We start from the raw sequence: 19604 nt of genomic DNA, 5'->3' as shown, positions 1-19604 counted from the left end.
GTCCTACATTGATCCTACTTCAGGCCCATTGAATATCATTGAAGTCGGACCAAAGTAGTATCCTGTTCATGAATGTAGGATAAATGTAGGACCAATGTAGCAGAGCAAAGTAGGATGAAAGTAGTGTAGTAGTGTGAACCCAGCCTTAGGCTCCTTTCACATGGGGCAGTGGAGGTGCGGTGACGGTATAGCGGCGCTAGACAGTCGTATTTACCGCAATATTCGGCCGCTATCGGTGCGGTTTTAACCCCCGCTAGCAGCCGAAAAAGGGTTAATACCGCCGGCAATGCGCCGCTGTAGAGGCGCATTGCCGGCGGTATTTCCGTGGTTTCCCATTGGTTTCAATGGGAAGGAGCGGTAAACACCCCGCTCCTATACCGCTCCAAAGATGCGGCTAGCAGGACTTTTGGAGCAGTCCTGCTAGCGCACTGCTTCAGTGTGAATGCCTTCGGGCTTTCACATTGAAGCCTGCAGGGCACGATTATTTTAGGTGGTATAGCAGCGCTATTTTTAGCGCTGAACCGCCTGAAAAACGTGTCAGTGTGAAAGGGGTCTAAACGAACCTGTGTACATGTACACATAAGTACACATTGAATGAGTTCAGGGGCAGTTGAAAAAAAAGTGTCCAACTGCCTCTGAACGTCCGTTTAGCAGCAGCAGTGTACATGGGGCCTAAGGGCTTAATCTTTGATTTCTACCATGGATAGGAGACCACGCTGAAGACATACGCTATGTCATCAAAAGTATTGGGACACCTGCCTTTACACACACACACATGAACTTTAATGGCACCCTAGTCTTGGTCCATAGGGTTCAATATGGAGTTGGCCCCCCTTTGCAGCAATAACAGCTTCAACTCTTCTGGGAAGGCCATCCACAAGGATTAGTAGTGTCTATGGGGATGTTTGAGCATTCTTCCAGAAGCGCATTTGTGAGGTCAGGTACTGATGTTGGAGAAAAGGCCTGGCTCGCAGTCTTTGCTCTAATTCATCCCAAAAGGTGTTCTTTTCGGGTTGAGGTCAGAACTCTGTGCAGACAATTCAAGTTCTTCCACCCCAAACTCGCTCATCCATGTCTTTATGGACCTTGCTTTGTGCACTGGTGCGCAGTCATGTTGGAACAGGAAGGGGTCATCCCCAAACTGTTCCCACAAAGTTGGGAGCATGAAATTGTCCAAAATGTCTTGATATGCTGACGCCTTAAGAGTTCCCTTCATTGGAACTAAGGGGCCAAGCCCAAGCCCTGAAACACAACCCCACACCATAATCCCCCGTCTACCAAATAATTTGGACCAGAGCACAAAGCAAGGTCTGTAAAGACATGGATGAGTGAGTTTGGGGTGGATGAACTTGATTGGCATCCTGACCTCAAACAGAAAGAACACCTTTGGGATGAATTTGAGCTGAGACTGCGAGCCAGGCCTTCTCGTCCAACATCAGTGCCTGACTTGACATATGCGCTTCTGGAAGAATGGTCAAACATTCCCATAGACACACTCCTAAACCTTGAGGACATCCTTCCCAGAAGAGTTGTAAAAGGAAAAGATGGGAATTGGGCGCTTATTCAATAATGTGCCATAAAGTAATATACTCAAAAAAAAGGATTATGATGAGTATCCAAACATACAAATAAATGTGTATTCCTCGCCCTGAGGAAGTCACGTGACCAGTGACGCAACGCTTCGGGTGGAGCCTTCTAACGTCAGTTCCGGTGGTGTTTAACGGAAGTACAGCGAGGAGGCCTGTGTGTCACTACTCCCATTGCTTATTACTGCGGTTTTTATCCTTACTTGATGTAAGCAGTTTTTTCGACTAAATAAATTTACTTTTCATTTGGCAATATTGCACTATGGCTGTTCTTTGTTTCCTTTCAGCGCCATTCAAACAAGAAGTGCCATTCCTTGGAGCGATCCTCTATATATGGAATTACCCAAGATGTTTCGATGCCAAGTTTTGGACGTAGCTCTTCGTCTTCGCCTGGAACCTGGATGCCTTTACAGATCCACCAGCAGGATTCCTTATCTGACTCTCTGATGAGCCTTGTTTGCCCCTTGGGTCATTGTTGGAGGTGAGTGGCCAATTCATAAATTTAACAGTCGATGTTTGGATAGATGTTTTATCAGTTTTTTCTTATCTCAAGTTATCCCTATGAGATTTTTGCCTTTGTATGAACTAACTCCTACCATTGGGCTTTAGGTGGACTTAATTCACATTTATGTATTCATTTGTATGTTTGGATACTCAGCATATTCATTTTTTGAGTATATTACTTTATGACACATTATTGAATAAACGCACCATTCCCATCTTTTTCTTTTACATTGGTTGCAGCTAATTCACGGTCACTATACATGTACAGTGGAACCTCGGTTTAAGAGTAACTTGGTTTGAGAGCATTTGATTTGCGAGCAACTTTTTTTTTTTTAATTCTGACTCGGTTTGCGAGTGTTGACTCGCAAGACGAGCAGAATTCAAGCTAAATAGTCCTGTAGTACCTCATTTGGCCTGAGGTACAGGGGGCGCAGAAAAGCCAAGCAGAGCCGAAAATAGGCATGCAGTACCTCATTTGGCCCGAGGTACGGGGGCGCAGGAGCCGAGAAAAGCCAAACCTTGGCCTGCAGTACCTCATTTGGCCTGAGGTACGGGGCGCAGGAAACGAGCTGAAGTGTCCTCGGGCCTTTTCAGCGTTCTCTGGCACCCCCCACTTCTGGCCGCATTCGGTATTGCATCCCATTAAAGTCAATGCGGAACAAATTATTCTCGTTTCCATTGACTTCAATGGGAAAACTCGATTTGATATGCGAGTTTGGATTACGAGTATACTCCTGGTACTGATTATGCTCGTAATCTGAGGTTCAACTGTTTATATATATATATATATATGCAGATCCACAGAGATCTGCACCCACGCAGCGTATCAGAGATACGCTACGCCGCCGTAACTTTTCCGGCTTTGCTTCAAATCCTGAAAGATTGCGTGCCGAAAGTTACGGCGGCGTAGTGGCGCCTAATTCAAATCGGCGATTAAGGGGCGTGTTTCATTTAAATGAAGCGCGTCCCCGCTCCGAATGTACTGCGCATGCTCCGTTTCTAAATTTCCCGCCGTGCATTGCGCTAAATGACGTCGCAACGACGTCATTTTTTTTTTTAACTTAGAGGTGAATTACGTCCATCCTGATTCACGAACGACTTACGCAAAAAAAAAAAAAAAAGATTTGAAATAAACGCGGGAACGACGGCCATACTTAACATGGCAGGTCTAACTATACGCGCCGAAATACCAGCTTTAACTATACGCCGGAAAAAGCCGACTAGAGACGCCGTAAAAAAATGCGCCGGCCGCTCGTACGTTCGTGGATCGACGGAAATAGCTAATTTGCATACCCGACGCGGAAAACAATGTGAACGCCACCCAGCGGACGCCGAAGTATTGCATCTTAGATCCCGAAGGCGTACGAGGACGTATACCTGTCGGATCTAACCCAAATGCCGTTGTATCTTGGTTTGAGGATTCAAACCAAAGATACGACGCGGGTAATTTGAAAGTACGCCGGCGTATCAGTAGATACGCCGGCGTACTAGCTCTGCGGATCTGCCCCATAGTTTTCTGAGTTTATTTTCACTATATTCACTGGAGGCTGATGGTTTATATTTGCTTAACAATAAGAACATAGTAATGCGGAAGTTTTTCCCTTATAGCACATCCCAGAAGAGTTGAAGCTGTTGTGGCTGCAAAGGGTGTACCAACTCAATATTGAACCCTACAGACTAAGACTGGGTTGCCATTAAAGTTCATGTGCGTGTAAAGGCAGGCGTCCCAATACTTTTGGTAACATAGTGTAGTTTACTAAAAAGAGCTCACTATATGACGAGGCAGCGTGCAGATGGGCGCCCTTTTGTTGTAGCTCTCGATGTGTCTGACGAGCCAGTATTCAACACGGCCAGCACCTTCAAACACTGTGGGATAACAGATTGTCAATTTGAGCCGAAGCGATCTAAATTGGTCCACTTACTGTCACACACATAAGGTTTGTCTCTATCTTCTAAGGCGGAAGCATCCTGTCTCTTCTTCAAGCCACCAATTCCACAGGCCTATGGAAAAAATCATGTTACATGATGTAGTCTAGTACGTTCCTCCAATACTGCATACACTCTACACATCTTCCAAATCCCCTTCTTATACTGCAGTACCCTCCCCTCAGGCAGGAGACCTGACTATTCTCTGCTGCAGGTCTCGTCCCAACCCCATCCTGTGACTGGGCATTGAAAGAAGAAGCAGCAGACTGAAGAGTTAATCCTTCTGTCACTCTGCTCTCTCCACCTATCAGGGTGCTTCTTACACTGCAGCACCCTCCCTTCAGGCAGGGCACCTAATTTTTCTCTGTTGTGTTGAAGTAACAACTACAGGTCTTATCTCTCCCCCAGCCTGTGACTGAACAGTGAAAGAACAAGCAGCTGACTAATGAGTTCATCTATGGGTTATCTAAAGAGATGGCACAGCAGAAGCTCCCTGCCTTTCTATCCAACCAAAACCTTGGATTAATCAATCTTTTGCTGGGCCGTTCTGTCCAGGAAGCCAAATGAGCTGGCAGCTTCAGGTGGCAATCACGGAGGCACAGTGTGGCTCATTGTCGCTAAACCTGGTAATACACAGGCTCAGCAGTACCGAGTTCCCTGCATGACCGCTGCTCTTGTCATACATGCAGGCACAGCAACTAAGCCTCTTCAAGCAGTACTAAACCCAAAAGTCTCTGTGACCGTACCCACGGGGACCTGCAGACTCGATGTCCGCCGGTGTCCCGCGATCGGGTCACGGAACGGGAGAACAGAGGGATGCCTTTGTAAACAAGTTATTTCCCTGTTCTTCCTAGTAACACAACACTGATCGTCTGCTCCCTCTCATCGGGAGCAGCGATCAGTGACGTGTCACAGTAAGCCACGCCCCCTAACAGTTAGAATCACTCCCTAGGACACATTTAACCCCTTCCCCGCCCCGTACTGGTAACCCCTTCCCTGCCAGTCACATGTACATTTTTATAGCACTGATCGCTGTATAAATGACAATGGTCCCAAAATGGTGTCAAAAGTGTCCCATGTGTCCGCCATAATGTCGCAGTCATGATAAAAATCGCTGATCGCCGCCATTACTAGTAAAAAAAAATATTAATAAAAATGCCATAAAACTGTCCCCTATTTTGTAGATGCTATAACTTTTGCGCAAACTAATCAATGAAAGCTTGTTGCGTTTTTTTTACCAAGAATATGTAGAAGAATACGTATCGGCCTAAACTGAGGAAAAAAACTTTTTTTTATATATTTTTGGGGCATATTTATTATAGCAAAAAGTTAAAATTATTGCATTTTTTTCAAAATTGTCGCTCTATTTTTGTTTATAGCGTAAAAAAATAAAAACCACAGAGGTGATCAAATACCACCAAAAGAAAGCTCTATTTGTGGGGGAAAAAAGGACATCAATTTTGTTTGGGAGCCGTTATTTTCTAAATAGGTTCCTTTAAGCTGGTGCATTGTTGGTTCACTTACCTTTTCCTTAGATTTTTCTTTGTCTGAATTTCTCACCTCCTGTTTCTCCTCAGTAAGCTTGCCCCCATCATCCGAGCCGTTCTGGCTGGGGGTTAGTCAGCCAGAACAGCTTACTGAGGAGAAACAGGAAGTGAGAAATTCAGACAAAGAAAAAAAACATTTAGAAGGAAAATCGAATAAAAGTTACTGTAATTATTGGGGTATACCGCGCGCCGGCGTATAACGCGCACCCCAAGCTTAGAAAGGTAGTTTAAGGAAAAAAAAGAAAACTTACATTTTTGCCCTGCGTCCATCGGCGGCCTTGTCCGGCGTCCGTCTGCGGCCTTGCGCGGGGTCTGTCCAGCCTTGTGGGTGTCGTCTGCGGCTTCCTTGCGCGGGGTCCGTCCAGCCTTGTGGGTGTGCGTCTGCGGCTTTGGAGGTGTCCATCTGCGGCCTCCATCCAGGTGTCCGTCAACGTCCAGCGTGTCCATCCGCACCTTGCCCGGGGTTGCAGCTGTGTTTGTTTTTTTGATTTGGCGCAGAGAGGAGCTGGATTTCCTGTGTGTTCGGCTTGTCTCGGCTCCTCTCGCGTGGCTGCGGGTGGAGCCTAGCCAAGTGCGCAGTACACTCGGCTCAGCTCTAGGCTGCGGCGGGCGGAGCCGAGCATGGCCGAGTCTAGCAGAGTGCGCAGTACACTCGGCTTGGCTCTAGGCTGCGGCGGGCGGAGCCGAGCGTGGCCGAGCCTAGCCAAGTGCGCAGTACACGCGGCTTGGCTCTAGGCTGCGGCGGGCGGAGCCGAGCTCTAGACAACGGGGATCGGCGTATATCGCACACCTACGATTTCCCCCTGATTTTAAGGGGAAAAAAGTGTGCGGTATACGCCGATAAATACGGTAAGTGAACCAACAATGCACTAGCTTTAAGGAACCTATTTAGAAACTAAAAAAACAAACCTTTACAACCCCTTTAAGTGGTTGAATAAAGAATTCTTTACATGGACCCTATTAGCTATCCTTTGGTGCATAACACTTATTGTGCACAAGACACATTTCTCAATGCACGTCTAATATGATGGTATAGTATTGAGAAAACACTAAACCCCCCCCACCTTAAAAGACTGCGTCCCCCCTCCTAGATTTCTCTGCCACCCACTCTGCCTTTTATTTTTGTGTTTCTTCCTCTTGGCTCATCATCCCACATCAACTTATGTTGTAATGAAGGATATTTGTTCAACTAGCACAGGCTGAAAATGGGAGATTTTCAGTGCTTTTCATATTTTTTCCTTGAACGCTTGTTATTTATAAAGCACAATTATGCACATTTGTTCGACTGTTAAGTGCGCTAAATAAATAGCAAAATTAAAGCTTTTTTTAACAAGGAGCAGGAGAGCTTCTTACGAATATTAGCGTCCTCTGATGTCTTTTCCATTTCCTCTTTTCCCCATTCTACCTTTTATTTCAGTTCCGTTTTCCCTCTACCCTCGTCCCGACCCTCACTATCTGCTCTTCCATTTTTAATGTCACATCTCCGAGTTCTCTACCTTTCCTTTGGCTCGGTTCTTGCGTTTTGGGGTATCGTCTTCCAGGTCATCGGCCTCTAGTTCGTGTGGCACGTCTCCAACTTGTGTTTTCTGGAACCGCGAAAAATCAGATTAAACTTCTCTTAAAGGACAAGTGAACTTTCAACACATAATGCAACATTGCAGTTAGAGGATGTCAGGCCAAATAATACATGTAAAAAGAGAAATATTTGCAAAGGAATGTATGGATTAAACTGTTTCACCCACACAAGGCCAGCATTGCAAATGCAACCCAATCATATATACAAATGTTGCAACTGACCTAGTTGCTGAGTGCTAATAATTTTTTATCTCGGGATTCATGTTCCTCCAGTACAGTGGTGTCCAGTGGTGGCTGGATGTAGCCCTTTGCTTGTCTTTATCCAGTCTTTGGGGGCACCATTCCAGTCACTGAAACCAATGATGGGACACTATTTCTCCCACAGATACCAATAATGGGACACTATTCCTCCCACAGATACCAACGATGGGGCACTATTTCTCCCACAGATGCCAATGATGGGACACTATTCCTCCACTGACACCAATGATGGGACACTATTCCTCCCACAGATACCAATGATGGGACACTATTCCTCCCACTGACACCAACGATGGGACACTATTTCTCCCACAGACTTCACAATCATGGGACACTATTACTGCCACTGACACCAATGATGGGACACTATTCCACCCACTGACACCAATAATGGGACACTATTTCTCCCACAGACACCAATAATAGGACACTATTACTCCCACTGACACCAACAATGGGTCACTATTTTTCCTCACCGACACCAATGATGGGGCACTATTCCTCCCACTAATACCTATGATGGGACACCATTCCTCTCACCGACACCAGCAATGGGACACTATTCTTTCCTCTGAAACCAATGATGGAACACTATTCCTTCCACTGATACCAATAATTGAACACTATTTCTACCACTAACTCCAATCATGGGACACTATTCCTTCCACTGATACCAATGATGGAACACTATTCCTATCACTAACACCAATGATGTGTCACTCTTCCTCCCACTGACACCAATGATGGGACACTATTTCTCCCACAGATACCAATGATGGGACACTATTCCTCACACTGACACCAATAATGGTGAACCATTACCCCCCACGGATACAATGGGTCACTATTCCCCCTATTAACACCAATGCTGGGGTACTATTCCTCCAACTGATACAATGGGTCACTATTTTTCCTATTAAAACAAATGATGGGGTACTGTTTACTTCCACGGATAGTAGAGCATTCCCATTGGTCATAGTCTGGCTCCTCTAAGGCCTAAAGAAAACAGGCCCTTTGTTTAGAACGTTTGGAGAGCCCTGCTCTAGTAAAATCTCTATAGTCGCTGGCAAGGGCCTGACCACATTTCAGGAAACTTGTTGAAGGTGTTTATATGTCTTTAAATGAAAAACAGATGTCAACTTTATGAAAAAACGGTCTTCAGACGCATCTGTTGCACACGGGCTCCTCGGCTAATAATCACTTCCCTAACATTCTGGGGCTCCAGCACCGCCATTTGCATTTACACCTTGATACCCAGACTGGTGTGTGTAGGGTCTTCCAGATCGACCCACCAAGCATAGAGCAGCAATATTCCCTGCGGCTCTTCTACCAGAATGTCTGACCCCTTGAAAGGTGTTCAGCAACCTCCTAGATGTACAAGTAGAGTACAACAATTCTTACTTTCCCTGACTGCTAGTTGTAATGCTACTGTATATTCAGGGATTTCCCTAATTACTACACCACAGGGATCTCTCCTGTGGCCTTTTATCTCTTTAACTGCTCCCTCCATACATATGGAGCTTCTCTAACCTTACAAATCAAACGACGTTGTGACAAAGTATTGATGTGGTCTCCATTGAGCTTTTTTCCGTGTAAACCTGATCTCAGCATTGATGATAGTGGCCTATATCGCACTACTAATATCAAATTATGGCAGCACTGAGGGCCAGCAGGCCCCTAATATGTCATCTTTACTGGGGTTGTCAGGTGCAGTTCTTTTGCTTACCCCTTACAACTAATGCCCTGTACACGTGACCGATTTTCCCAGTCGGTTTTTCTGACGGAATTCCGCTCAAGCTGTCTTCCATACACACGGTCACACCAAATTCCGACCGTCAAGAACGCAGTGATGTATAACACTATGACGAGCCGAGAAAAATTAAGTTCAATGCATCCGAGCATGCGTCGACTTGATTCTGAGCATGCATGGTTTTTAGTCCGTTGGAATTGCATCCAGACGAATGGAAATTCAGTTTCTGAAAAATTGAGAACATGTTATCTATCTAATTCCGTTGAAATTTCCAATGGGGCATACACACGGACGGAATATCCGATGAAAAGCTTCCGTCTGACTTTTTCCGTCGGAAATTCCGCTCATGTGTACAAGACTCATGTGTAAAAAGCATAAGAAACTCTTTCTATTATGCCGCGTACACACGATCGGAAATTCCGACAAGACCAATGTGAGCTTTTGGTCTGAAATTCCGACCGTGTGTATGCTCCATCGGACTTTTGCTGTCGGAATTTCCACAATAAAAGATTGAGAGCAGGTTCTCTATTTTTCCGACGGAAAAAGTTCCTATCGCAAAATCCGCTCGTCTAAATGCAATTCCGACACGCAAAAAAACAAAAACAAAGCTCAAAATCAAGCAGAAGAGTCGAACTGCCTATTGAACTTCCTTGATCTTGGCTCGTTGTACGTCTGGTAAGTCACCATGTTCTTGATGGTTGGAATTTCCGACAAGATTTGTGTGACCGTGTGTATGCAACACAAGTTTGAGCCAAAATCCACTGTTTTCCTGTCGTTATTTCCGATCGTGTGTAGGTGGCATTGGACAGTTATCAGTAGCAATGTGTCCTTTTATATCCACACCCAATAAAACAAATTATCTACTTGGTTAAGGGTTAGGCTATGTCCACTAATTATTATCCCAATTTCCATCAGTAGTCACTGGGATCCTTTTATGTCCCCCCCCCCCCCCCTAAAAAAAAGGTTATCTTTACATTAGTGGTCAGTGATAGGGTGCCATTTTTTGCCTTTCCCCTCTAATAAGGTGACTTGTTGGTCAGCATTCACTCATAGACAGGTGCCAGGACTGAACAGTCTCCAGCATGTGGTGCAGTGTGGCACTGGCACGTTGGTTTAGAGAGGCTCAGATTCCTGCCGGTGTACAGCAAAGGCTGCTCTGCCTTCACACCTCTGGGAGCTATGCTGGCTCTCTAGGCTGGATCAATGCAAGGACAAGAAGTACGCACATCCAAAGCCAAACTCAGGAGGGCAGGTTAAACTAAGAGCGCCATTTTTGCCTTTCCCCTCTAATAAGGTGACTTGTTGGTCAGCATTCACTCATAGACAGGTGCCAGGACTGAACAGTCTCCAGCATGTGGTGCAGTGTGGCACTGGCACGTTGGTTTAGAGAGGCTCAGATTCCTGCCGGTGTACAGCAAAGGCTGCTCTGCCTTCACACCTCTGGGAGCTATGCTGGCTCTCTAGGCTGGATCAATGCAAGGACAAGAAGTACGCACATCCAAAGCCAAACTCAGGAGGGCAGGTTAAACTAAGAGCGCCAATGAACAAAGCAAAGAGTAGGTGATAAGTCGTTTTTTTGGTCACCCTGAACGTTTACTACCGCTTTACATCATCAGTGTGCGCCTGGTATTGAGCCGTTTTCCTGCAGACGAACTGCACACATTTGCAGAATGACTGAGGGGTCAAAACATGTTATATATAGCAATGGTTTCACAGCGAAAAATGGGCTCCACTGGTGGAAGTTTCTCTCTCTTTAGACCCCTTTCACACTGCTGACTCCCATAGCGATGGAGGTAAAGTAGGGGTAAAACGCCGCTATTTTACCGTTGGATTTGCGGCGCATTTCGGCCGCTAGCGGTCATATTGCCGGTGGTACAGAAGCGCGGGCCATTGATTTCAATGGGCAGGAGCGCATTAGCAGCGGTGAGTTCACCACTGCTAATGCGCTCCAAAGAAGCTGCTGGCAGTACTTTTCCTGACACCCTGCCAGCGCAACGTTCCAGTGTGAAAGACCTCTGGGCTTTCACATGGAAGACAATAGAGCAGCTCTTTTAGGGCGGATTGCAGGCGCTATTTTTAACGCTATATCGCCTGCAAAACACCCTCAGTGTGAAAGGGGTCTAAGGTGGAACATTGCAAGGCTCAGGATTTGAATTGGCTGCCCGAAAAGACAGTTAATGTAGTGCAAGATATGGCATGGAACATGGTAAAACAGTGTGTGGTATTATAGTAGATCAGACTTTTCCAACCAGGGTGCCTTGAGGTTTCTTTAGGGGTGCCTAAAAATAGCCCCAAAATTGTATACAAACTGGTGGGTGGATGAAATCTGCATTTTTATTGAACAAAGCCACCGGTTTTCATTGTACACCATTACAACCTTCTAGCTGCCAACCTCCTAACGACCAATTACATCATCAGTTGATAAGGAGGATGCCAGTTGCCTGCATAGCATCCTTGGGTTACCCTTCCTTGCCTCTCTCCATCAGCTTTGGGGTCTCATTAGCTAATTGATGGAGAAAAAAACTGAAGGAGAAGAAAAATATTGGAATACTAATCAGTACCAGTTTGCAAAAGTGTGTTTGCTTTGTTAGAATAAATCACCTCAAACGTTGGGTGTCCTACGTGTATTTATGTTGCTGCATTATGTAAAACTTTTAGAATCGTTTTTAAATTTTAGAATAGGGTGCGTTGAGATTGCCCATCATTTTAAAGCGTGCAAATGACTGAAAAAAGGTTGGGAAACACTGTAGTAGACATCTTGAAAAATAAATAAAAAAATAACATACAATAGGTGCACGCGATATTGTGTCAATCTCGCTCCCTTTCTCGGCGAGATTGAGCACCTACGAGCCCCATCGCGGGAGCCAGCGCCGAGCTGGCTTGCCGCGATAGAGACAAAGCCGTCATAGAAGCGACGGGAGATCCGACTTGGATTCCCGCCAATTCTACACGTGTGCAGCGTTTGTTATGAATCCTGAGGGGGAAGTCCCCGCCGGATTTTAAATAAAAATTCGGCATGGGTTCCCCCCTCAGGAGCATACCGGGCCCTTAGGTCTGTTATGGGTTGTAAGGAGAGCCCCCCCTACGCCGAAAAAACGGCGTAGGGGGTCCCCCTACAATCCATACCAGACCCGTATCCAAAGCACGCTACCCGGCCGGCCAGGAAAAGAGTGGGGACGAGCGAGCGCCCCCCCCCTCCTGAGCCGTACCAGGCTGCATGCCCTCAACATGAGGGGGGTTGGGTGCTCTGGGGCAGGGGGGCGCACTGCGGCCCCCCCCCACCTCAGAGCACCCTGTCCCCATGTTGATGAGGACAGGGCCCCTTCCCGCCATTTCAGCGGGAAGAGCCGGCGTGTCAACATCGGGAGAAGAGAAGAAGAGAAGACGTCACAGCACAGCGGCCTGAAGGGAGAAGTAGAAGTCGTCACAGAACAGCGGAAGAAGAGGAGAAGACGTCACAGAACAGCGGAAAAAGGAGAAGGCACCGGACAGCGGGAGGAATAACCGGGGTGCGCCGAGTCAAGAGCGGAGAACATAGAAGAAGACCCCCCGGAGAAGACGTCACAGAAGAGCAGTGAAGACCCCGGAGAGCAGGAGAAGACCCCCGGAAATCGGAAGAAGAAGCTCCCCCTGGTAAAAGAGCTAAAGAAGACAGGGGGAGCCTCCGGAGCAGACTAATAAAATATTTTAATACCCTGTGTTTTTTATTTGTGTTTTTACCACTTTTCCTCCAGGTGAATGGGTAGGGGTACGATGTACCCCATATCCATTCACTTAGGGTGGGGGGCCGGTATCTGGGGGCCCCCTTATTAACGGCCAACGACCAATGTTGAAGGGGCCCTGTCCTCATCAACATGGGGACAGGGTGCTCTGGGGTGGGGGGGCCCCGCAGTGCGCCCCCCTGCCCCAGAGCACCCAACCCCCCCATGTTGAGGGCATGCAGCCTGGTACGGCTCAGGAGGGGGGGGCGCTCGCTCGTCCCCGCTCCTTTTCTGACCGGCCGGGTAGCGTGCTTTGGATACGGGTCTGGTATGGATTGTAGGGGGACCCCCTACGCCGTCTTTTCGGTGTAGGGGGGGGGCTCTCCTTACAACCCATAACAGACCTAAGGGCCCGGTATGCTCCTGAGGGGGGAACCCATGCCGAATTTTTATTTAAAATCCGGCGGGGACTTCCCCCTCAGGATTCATAACAAACGCCGCACACGTGTAGAATTGGCGGGAATCCAAGTCGGATCTCCCGTCGCTTCTATGACGCGCACGTTGGAATGTGCTGTCACTATTCCAGTGAGTGCGAGATGTCGGCGAGATCTCGGCACCATGTCGCCGAGAATCAGCGCGATGCTTTTAATGCTAAAAACACAATATCACAAACACCTACTGTACTAACAGAAAGGTGGTTGTGCAGGCAGGTGGTGGGACATGATCGTTTTTAATAGTGCAGGCAGTCTGTCTAGCACCCAGAGTAAGGTCTCTGAACTGCGCCCCCTCCCCTACTGTTAATGCATGCCTTAGATTGGGTAACCCATTCTCTGTCCCCTTGCTCTGCTGTACTCAGGGCAAATTCCCCTCCTGCATACCCCTTGTCCTCGTCCTGAGTGCAGGTGACACTCATATACTAAAAAAACTGTGATTGTGGTACACAAGTGAACAAGGTTCAGGAAGCTAACATATGACCCTTACCTGACAGTCGCTGACTATCTCCTCCTCTTTCAGTTCCAGCTTCTTGTCCACAGTCTCTGCACACAATAAGGCTTCTAGGACTGGCCCCTCCGGCAAGCTGCTCTCCTTCTTCATAGGCACTTCATAATCTGAGACATAGAAATGGAGTTCAACTTTCAGAGGCTTCCCAAGAGAATTTAACAGATTATATTGTAGTTTATACATATATATGTTAATTACAATCAGCTCTACAATATAGTATATGTATATACACACTGCTCAAAAAAATGAAAGAAACACTTTGAAAACATATCAGATCTCAACGGGCAAAAATCTCATGCTGGATATCCAATACTGATATGGACGGGGTAATGTGTTAGGAATGAAAGGATGGCACATCGTTTGATGGAAATTAAAATTATCCACCTACAGAGGGCTGAATTCAAAGACACCCCAAAAATCAAAGTAAAAAAATTATGCAGCAAGCTAGTCCATTCTGCTGAAATTTCATTGCAACAACTCAGAATGGTCCTCGGTAGTTTGTATGGCCCCAAGTTCTTGTATGCATGCCTGACAACATCAGGGCATGCTCCTAATGAGACGACGGATGGTGTCCTGGGGTATTTCCTCCCAGATCTGGACCAGAGCATCACTGAGCTCCTGAACAGACTGAGGTGCAACCTGGCGGCACCGGATGGATCGGAACATAATGTCCCAGAGGTGTTCTTTTGGATTTAGGTCAGGTGAGCGTGGAGGCCATTCAATGCTATCAATTTCTTCATCCTCTAGGAACTGGCTGCATGCTCTAGCCACATGAGGCTGGGCATTGTCGTGCACCAGGAGGAACCCAGGACCCACTGCGCCAGTGTATGGTCTGACAATGGGTCCAAGGATTTCATCCCGATACCTAATAACAGTCTGGGTGCCATTGTGTAGCCTGTTGAGGTCTGTGTGTCCCCCCATGGATATGCCTCCCCAGACCATCACTGACCCACCACCAAACCAGTCATGCTGAACGATGTTACAGGCAGCATAACGTTCTCCGCGGCTTCTCCAGACCCTTTCACGTCTGTCACATATGCTCAGGGTGAACCTGCTCTCATCTGTGAAAAGCACAGGGTGCCAGTGGCGGACCTGCCAATTCTGGTGTTCAATGGAAAATGCCAATCGTGCTCCACAGTGTCCGGCAGTGAGCACAGAGCACACTAGAGGACCACACTCAGGCCACCCCCATGAAGTCTGTTTCTGATTGTTTGGTCAGAGACATTCACACCAGTGGCCTGCTGGAGGTTATTTTGTAGGGCTCTGGCAGTGCTCATCCTGTTCCTCCTTGCACAAAGGAGCAGATACCGGTCCTGCTGATGGGTTAAGGACCTTCTACGGCTCTGTCCAGCTCTCCTAGAGTAACTGCCTGTCTCCTGGAATCTCCTCCATGCTCCTGAGACTGTGCTGGGAGACACGGCAAACCTTCTGGCAATGACACGTATTGATGTGCCATCCTGGAGGAGTTGGACTGTCTGTGCAACCTTTATAGCCAAGTATTGCCTCTTCTACCAGTAGTGACACTGACCCTAGCCAAACGCAAAACTAGTGAAAAACACTGTCTCCCATTCATAGTGATGCTGAGCTGGCACCGGTGGTCACAGGTGAAGCTGCAGCGCCCCCCTGGAGTCTCATCCATGTGTGCAGTTTAGGTCAGCGCACAGTGGGCCCCCCTATCCTTGGAGGCCCGTGTGCAAAGCACACTCTGCACACATGAATGATACACCACTGGCTCTGCCCGAGGTTTCAATCAAAGACAGATTTTCTAAAAGAAAACAATCTGAAGTGCTATTTAGCTCATTCATAGTGCTCTGGATATCTTTTATCACACCTTAGATGTTTGCATGCAAAGCACATGTCATGTGTACAGGTTATTGTAGCAAATACAAATGTAGTTATACAACCATTGTTTCCTCCAACAGGACTTTAAAGCAGAGTTTCACCCAAAAATGGAACTTCCGCTAATCCAGTTCCCCCCTCCGGTGTTACATTTGGCACTTTTCAGGGGGGAGCAGATACCTGTCTAATCCAGGTACTTTCTCTCACTTCTGGCAAAAGATTGCAGCAGTATCCTCTGCAATCTACGCCATGTCCGGCTCCTCCGTCCCCCGCTATCTTCTGGGTAGAAAAAAAAGGTCCAAAAGACAGCAGGGACGACTCAGAACGCGCAGCGCGACTTGTGCATGCACAGTAGGGAACCAGGCTTCCTGATTCCCTTAGGCCCCTTTTCACATTGAGGCGTTTTTCATGCGGTACAGCGCTAAAAATAGCGCTGCTATACCGCATGAAAAATCATGCCCTGTAGTGTTCAATGTGAAAGCCCGAAGGCTTTCACACTGAAGCGGCGCGCTAGCAGGAGCACTCCAAAAGTCCTGCTATCCGCATCTTTACTGCGGTATAGGAGCGGGCGGTATTAACCCTTTTTCGGACGCTAGCGGGGGTTAAAACCTCACCGCTAGCGCCCGAATATCACGGTAAATACGACGGTATAGCGGCGCTACAAATAGCACGGCTATACCGTCACCGCGGCTCCACGCCTCAATGTGAAAGAGGTCTTACTGAAGATGCCAGCGCCTCCACCCGAGGGATGGGTCGGCTTCAGGTGAGGACATTGCGGGGAGCCCAGGACAGGTAAGTGTTCTTATTTTAAAAGTCAGCAGCTGCAGTATTGGTAGCTGCTGACTTTTAATATTTTTTTTTTTAGGCGGAACTCTGCTTTAAGAACAACCAATCAACGTGTAAAATTACAAGCGTTATTACAAATCCATAAAATATACAATAGTTAATAACCAATGGTAACAACACTTCTGCTATTTCATGTACAGTATGTGCATAATGTGCATTTGAATGCATAATGTGCATAAGAGTGGTACTCCCAGAGCTGGTTTATACTGTACAATCCTAGTAGTTCTTATTGACAGCTTAGTCCATAGGCTGGGAAAGCTGACGCGTTTCAAATCTTTATGTTTCATCTATCTTCTTCAGGGATAATGTACCACTCTGAAATGAAATAAAAAACAACATACTGAAATATAGGCTTATATTCTTCTAAATCTCCATTGAATATATCCATACTTATTATTCAACACTTACTGCACGTGCTCATAGGACATCTTTTGTATAAAACCAAATGTGTGCCTTAACTATGTCCCTCTGGATGACCAGCTGCTGTGTTGTGCCACAAAAGGATATTTGGTTTTATACAAAAGATGTCATTTGAGCATGTGCAGTAAGTGTTGAATAATGAGTATGAATAGATACAATGAGGATTTAGAAGAATGAATGTTTTCTAATACAATTCTGAGTGGTACACTATCCCTGAAGAGGATAGATGAAGAGTAAAGATTTTAAACGCGTCACATTTCCCTGTATATGGACTAAGCTGTCAATCAGAACTACTAGGATTGTACATTATAAACCAGTTTTGGGAGTACCACTTTGATCGGATATGCACATTAGGAAATAGTATACATTTTGTTACCATTGGTTTTTAACTATTGTATATTTTATGGATATGTAATAAAGACTGTATTTTTATACATTGATACCTTGGTTGCCCTTAAAGGGGTTGTAAGGGTTAGTTTTTTAATTTTCTAAATAGGTTCCTTTAAGCTAGTGCATTGTTGGTTCACTTACCTTTTCCTTCGATTTCCCATCTAAATGTTTTTTTTTGTCTGAATTTCTCACTTCCTGTACCTCCTCAGTAAGCTGCCCCCATCATCCAAGCTGTTCTAGCTGGGGGCTAGTCAGCGTGCTCGTACCCTCCCTTGGGACTACATCCCTGTGTTTACATCGTCTTCCTGCAGGGATGTATTCCCAAGGGAGGGGGCAAGCATGCTGACTAACCCCCAGCCAGCACGGCTCTGAAGATGGGGGCAAGCTTACTGAGGAGGAACAGAAAGTGAGAAATTCAGACAAAGAAAAAAAACATTTAGAAGGGAAATCGAAGGAAAAGGCAAGTGAACCAACAATGCACTAGCTTAAAAGAACCTATTTAGAAAAAAAAAAATGAACCTTAACAAGTTCCATTAGAGGAAAAATGGTTTTAACATTTTCTTTGTAACGACGGTGGCAAGCTCATCCCCGCAACTGAGCCACCCACCATTTTGGCAATACAAATGTGGTTTTCCTTTAAAGAGCCACATTACAGCCACTTCTATTTGTTTTTTTTTTTACTTTTTTGGTGTGGAAGGCATTTGGTTCAGTCAGCTGTATATGTAGTAGTTGGCAATAGATCCATACTCTGTGTGCCTGTATCCTCCAGAAGTACAAACCAGCTATAGGAATGACTTAAGTCACGGAATGCATGTGCATTGGACGTAGGGTCCAGCTGGGACTTTCTCTGGGCCACGGCTGTGCCACACACTGAGGATCTTTGGAGTAGGGCTGAAGGTGAGTATTTTTCTCAGTGGTAGCGAAGCGGGGAAACTGTAAAACTTCATCAAAGTTGCCCTTTAAATGTTAAGTGTTGGGGGAATTGTTAAAAGTTAAATGTAGGGGTTAGGTGAAAAATGTGAGAAATGTGTGAATCAAACCCTGATAAATAGACCTCATTTCTTTGTGCCAGAATCATTGCGCCATTAAACTACCAATGCCAGGCTCTAGGAACCAAAACAAATGTATGACTTTTTCTGTTTTGATGGACTATTTTACTGCTAAAATGTTATATAACACTATTCATTTAATTGATTCTACAAATCAGCCATTCTACTGGCCCGTACACACGATCCGAATATCGTACGACGGATCGTACGACTTTTTTCGCTTAATAGTCGCAAGTAAAATTAAATAGGTTATTAAAGTCACGAAAATTCTCGTACGACAGAAAAAAATATTCAGAAGTGATGTCATGTGTTGTAATGTATTTGTATTGTATTTTCGGACGACAACTATACTGACTAAACGAAAATCGTACGATCTGACATCGTACGAGGAAAATTTTCGTGCTTGTTCGATCGAATAATATCAGATGAACTGTCGTGATCGGCTCTCGAACGTAGTGTACACACGATCCGAAAATCGTACGATTCTTCCTCAGACGATCGTTTTCGTCCGATATTCGGATCGTGTGTATGGGCCATTAAACTATTTACTCAAAAGAACCCTTCAAATACTTTTCAGGTCTCAGGGAACCCTTGCAAAAATTGATTCATTGGTCATCAGTAGGGAGAATACCCCTTTCATTGGTGGCTGGTAGAAAGATGTTCTTCATACAGTGGTCCGATGGGGCCTACACACGGTCGGAATTTTCGACCAAAAGCTCACATCAAACTTTTCTTGTCGGAAATTCCGATCGCGTGTACGTGGCATTACAGACAGCAAGAAAGATCACTGGGTTCATGCATCTGACTTTGCCAAGTGGTGTTGGTCCTGAAACTATGCAGGCACCATAAAAAGGGTCGTCAAGCAACCAAAGCTTGAGGAACCCCTAGCCACTTCTAGAAAACCTAGTTTTCCACTGAACCCTGGTTGAGAGTGGATGTTCCAAAGTATTGCATAACTTATTTTCAAGTGAATAAAAAATAAATAGTGGTTAAAAAAGCATCAGAAGGTTTACCAATCACTCTTCGCACATTAATTCCATATGGTCTGCGTAACTGGGGATGTAGCAGTGGTCAGCCTATGGCACATGTGTCAAACACAAGGCTCACAGACAAATCTTGCCCACTACGCCACTTAATTTTGCCCTCACACTTTCCCTGCAGCTGCGGTACCCCCCTCATCTCTGCCCCCACCTTGTCTTAGCAGTTGG

At 46.1% G+C, this 19604-nt stretch overlaps 1 protein-coding gene across 4 annotated transcripts in view; it reads right to left on the bottom strand.

Annotated features, from left to right (window-relative positions):
- Positions 1–19604, bottom strand: part of DPF1 (double PHD fingers 1) — a 203315-nt gene that overhangs the window by 42555 nt on the left and 141156 nt on the right. For all 4 annotated transcript variants that reach the window (XM_040323123.1, XM_040323125.1, XM_040323124.1 and 1 more), the window contains exons 4-6: positions 13832–13959; positions 7060–7149; positions 4013–4091 (exon numbers count right to left, since the gene is read on the bottom strand). In XM_040323123.1, the coding sequence (XP_040179057.1) occupies positions 4013–4091; positions 7060–7149; positions 13832–13959 (297 nt within the window). The remainder of the gene's footprint in view (positions 1–4012; positions 4092–7059; positions 7150–13831; positions 13960–19604) is intronic.

This window comes from Rana temporaria, chromosome 9 (assembly GCF_905171775.1).
Source record: "Rana temporaria chromosome 9, aRanTem1.1, whole genome shotgun sequence".
Taxonomy (NCBI): domain Eukaryota; kingdom Metazoa; phylum Chordata; class Amphibia; order Anura; family Ranidae; genus Rana; species Rana temporaria.
This window is presented reverse-complemented; position numbering and strand designations above follow the sequence as displayed.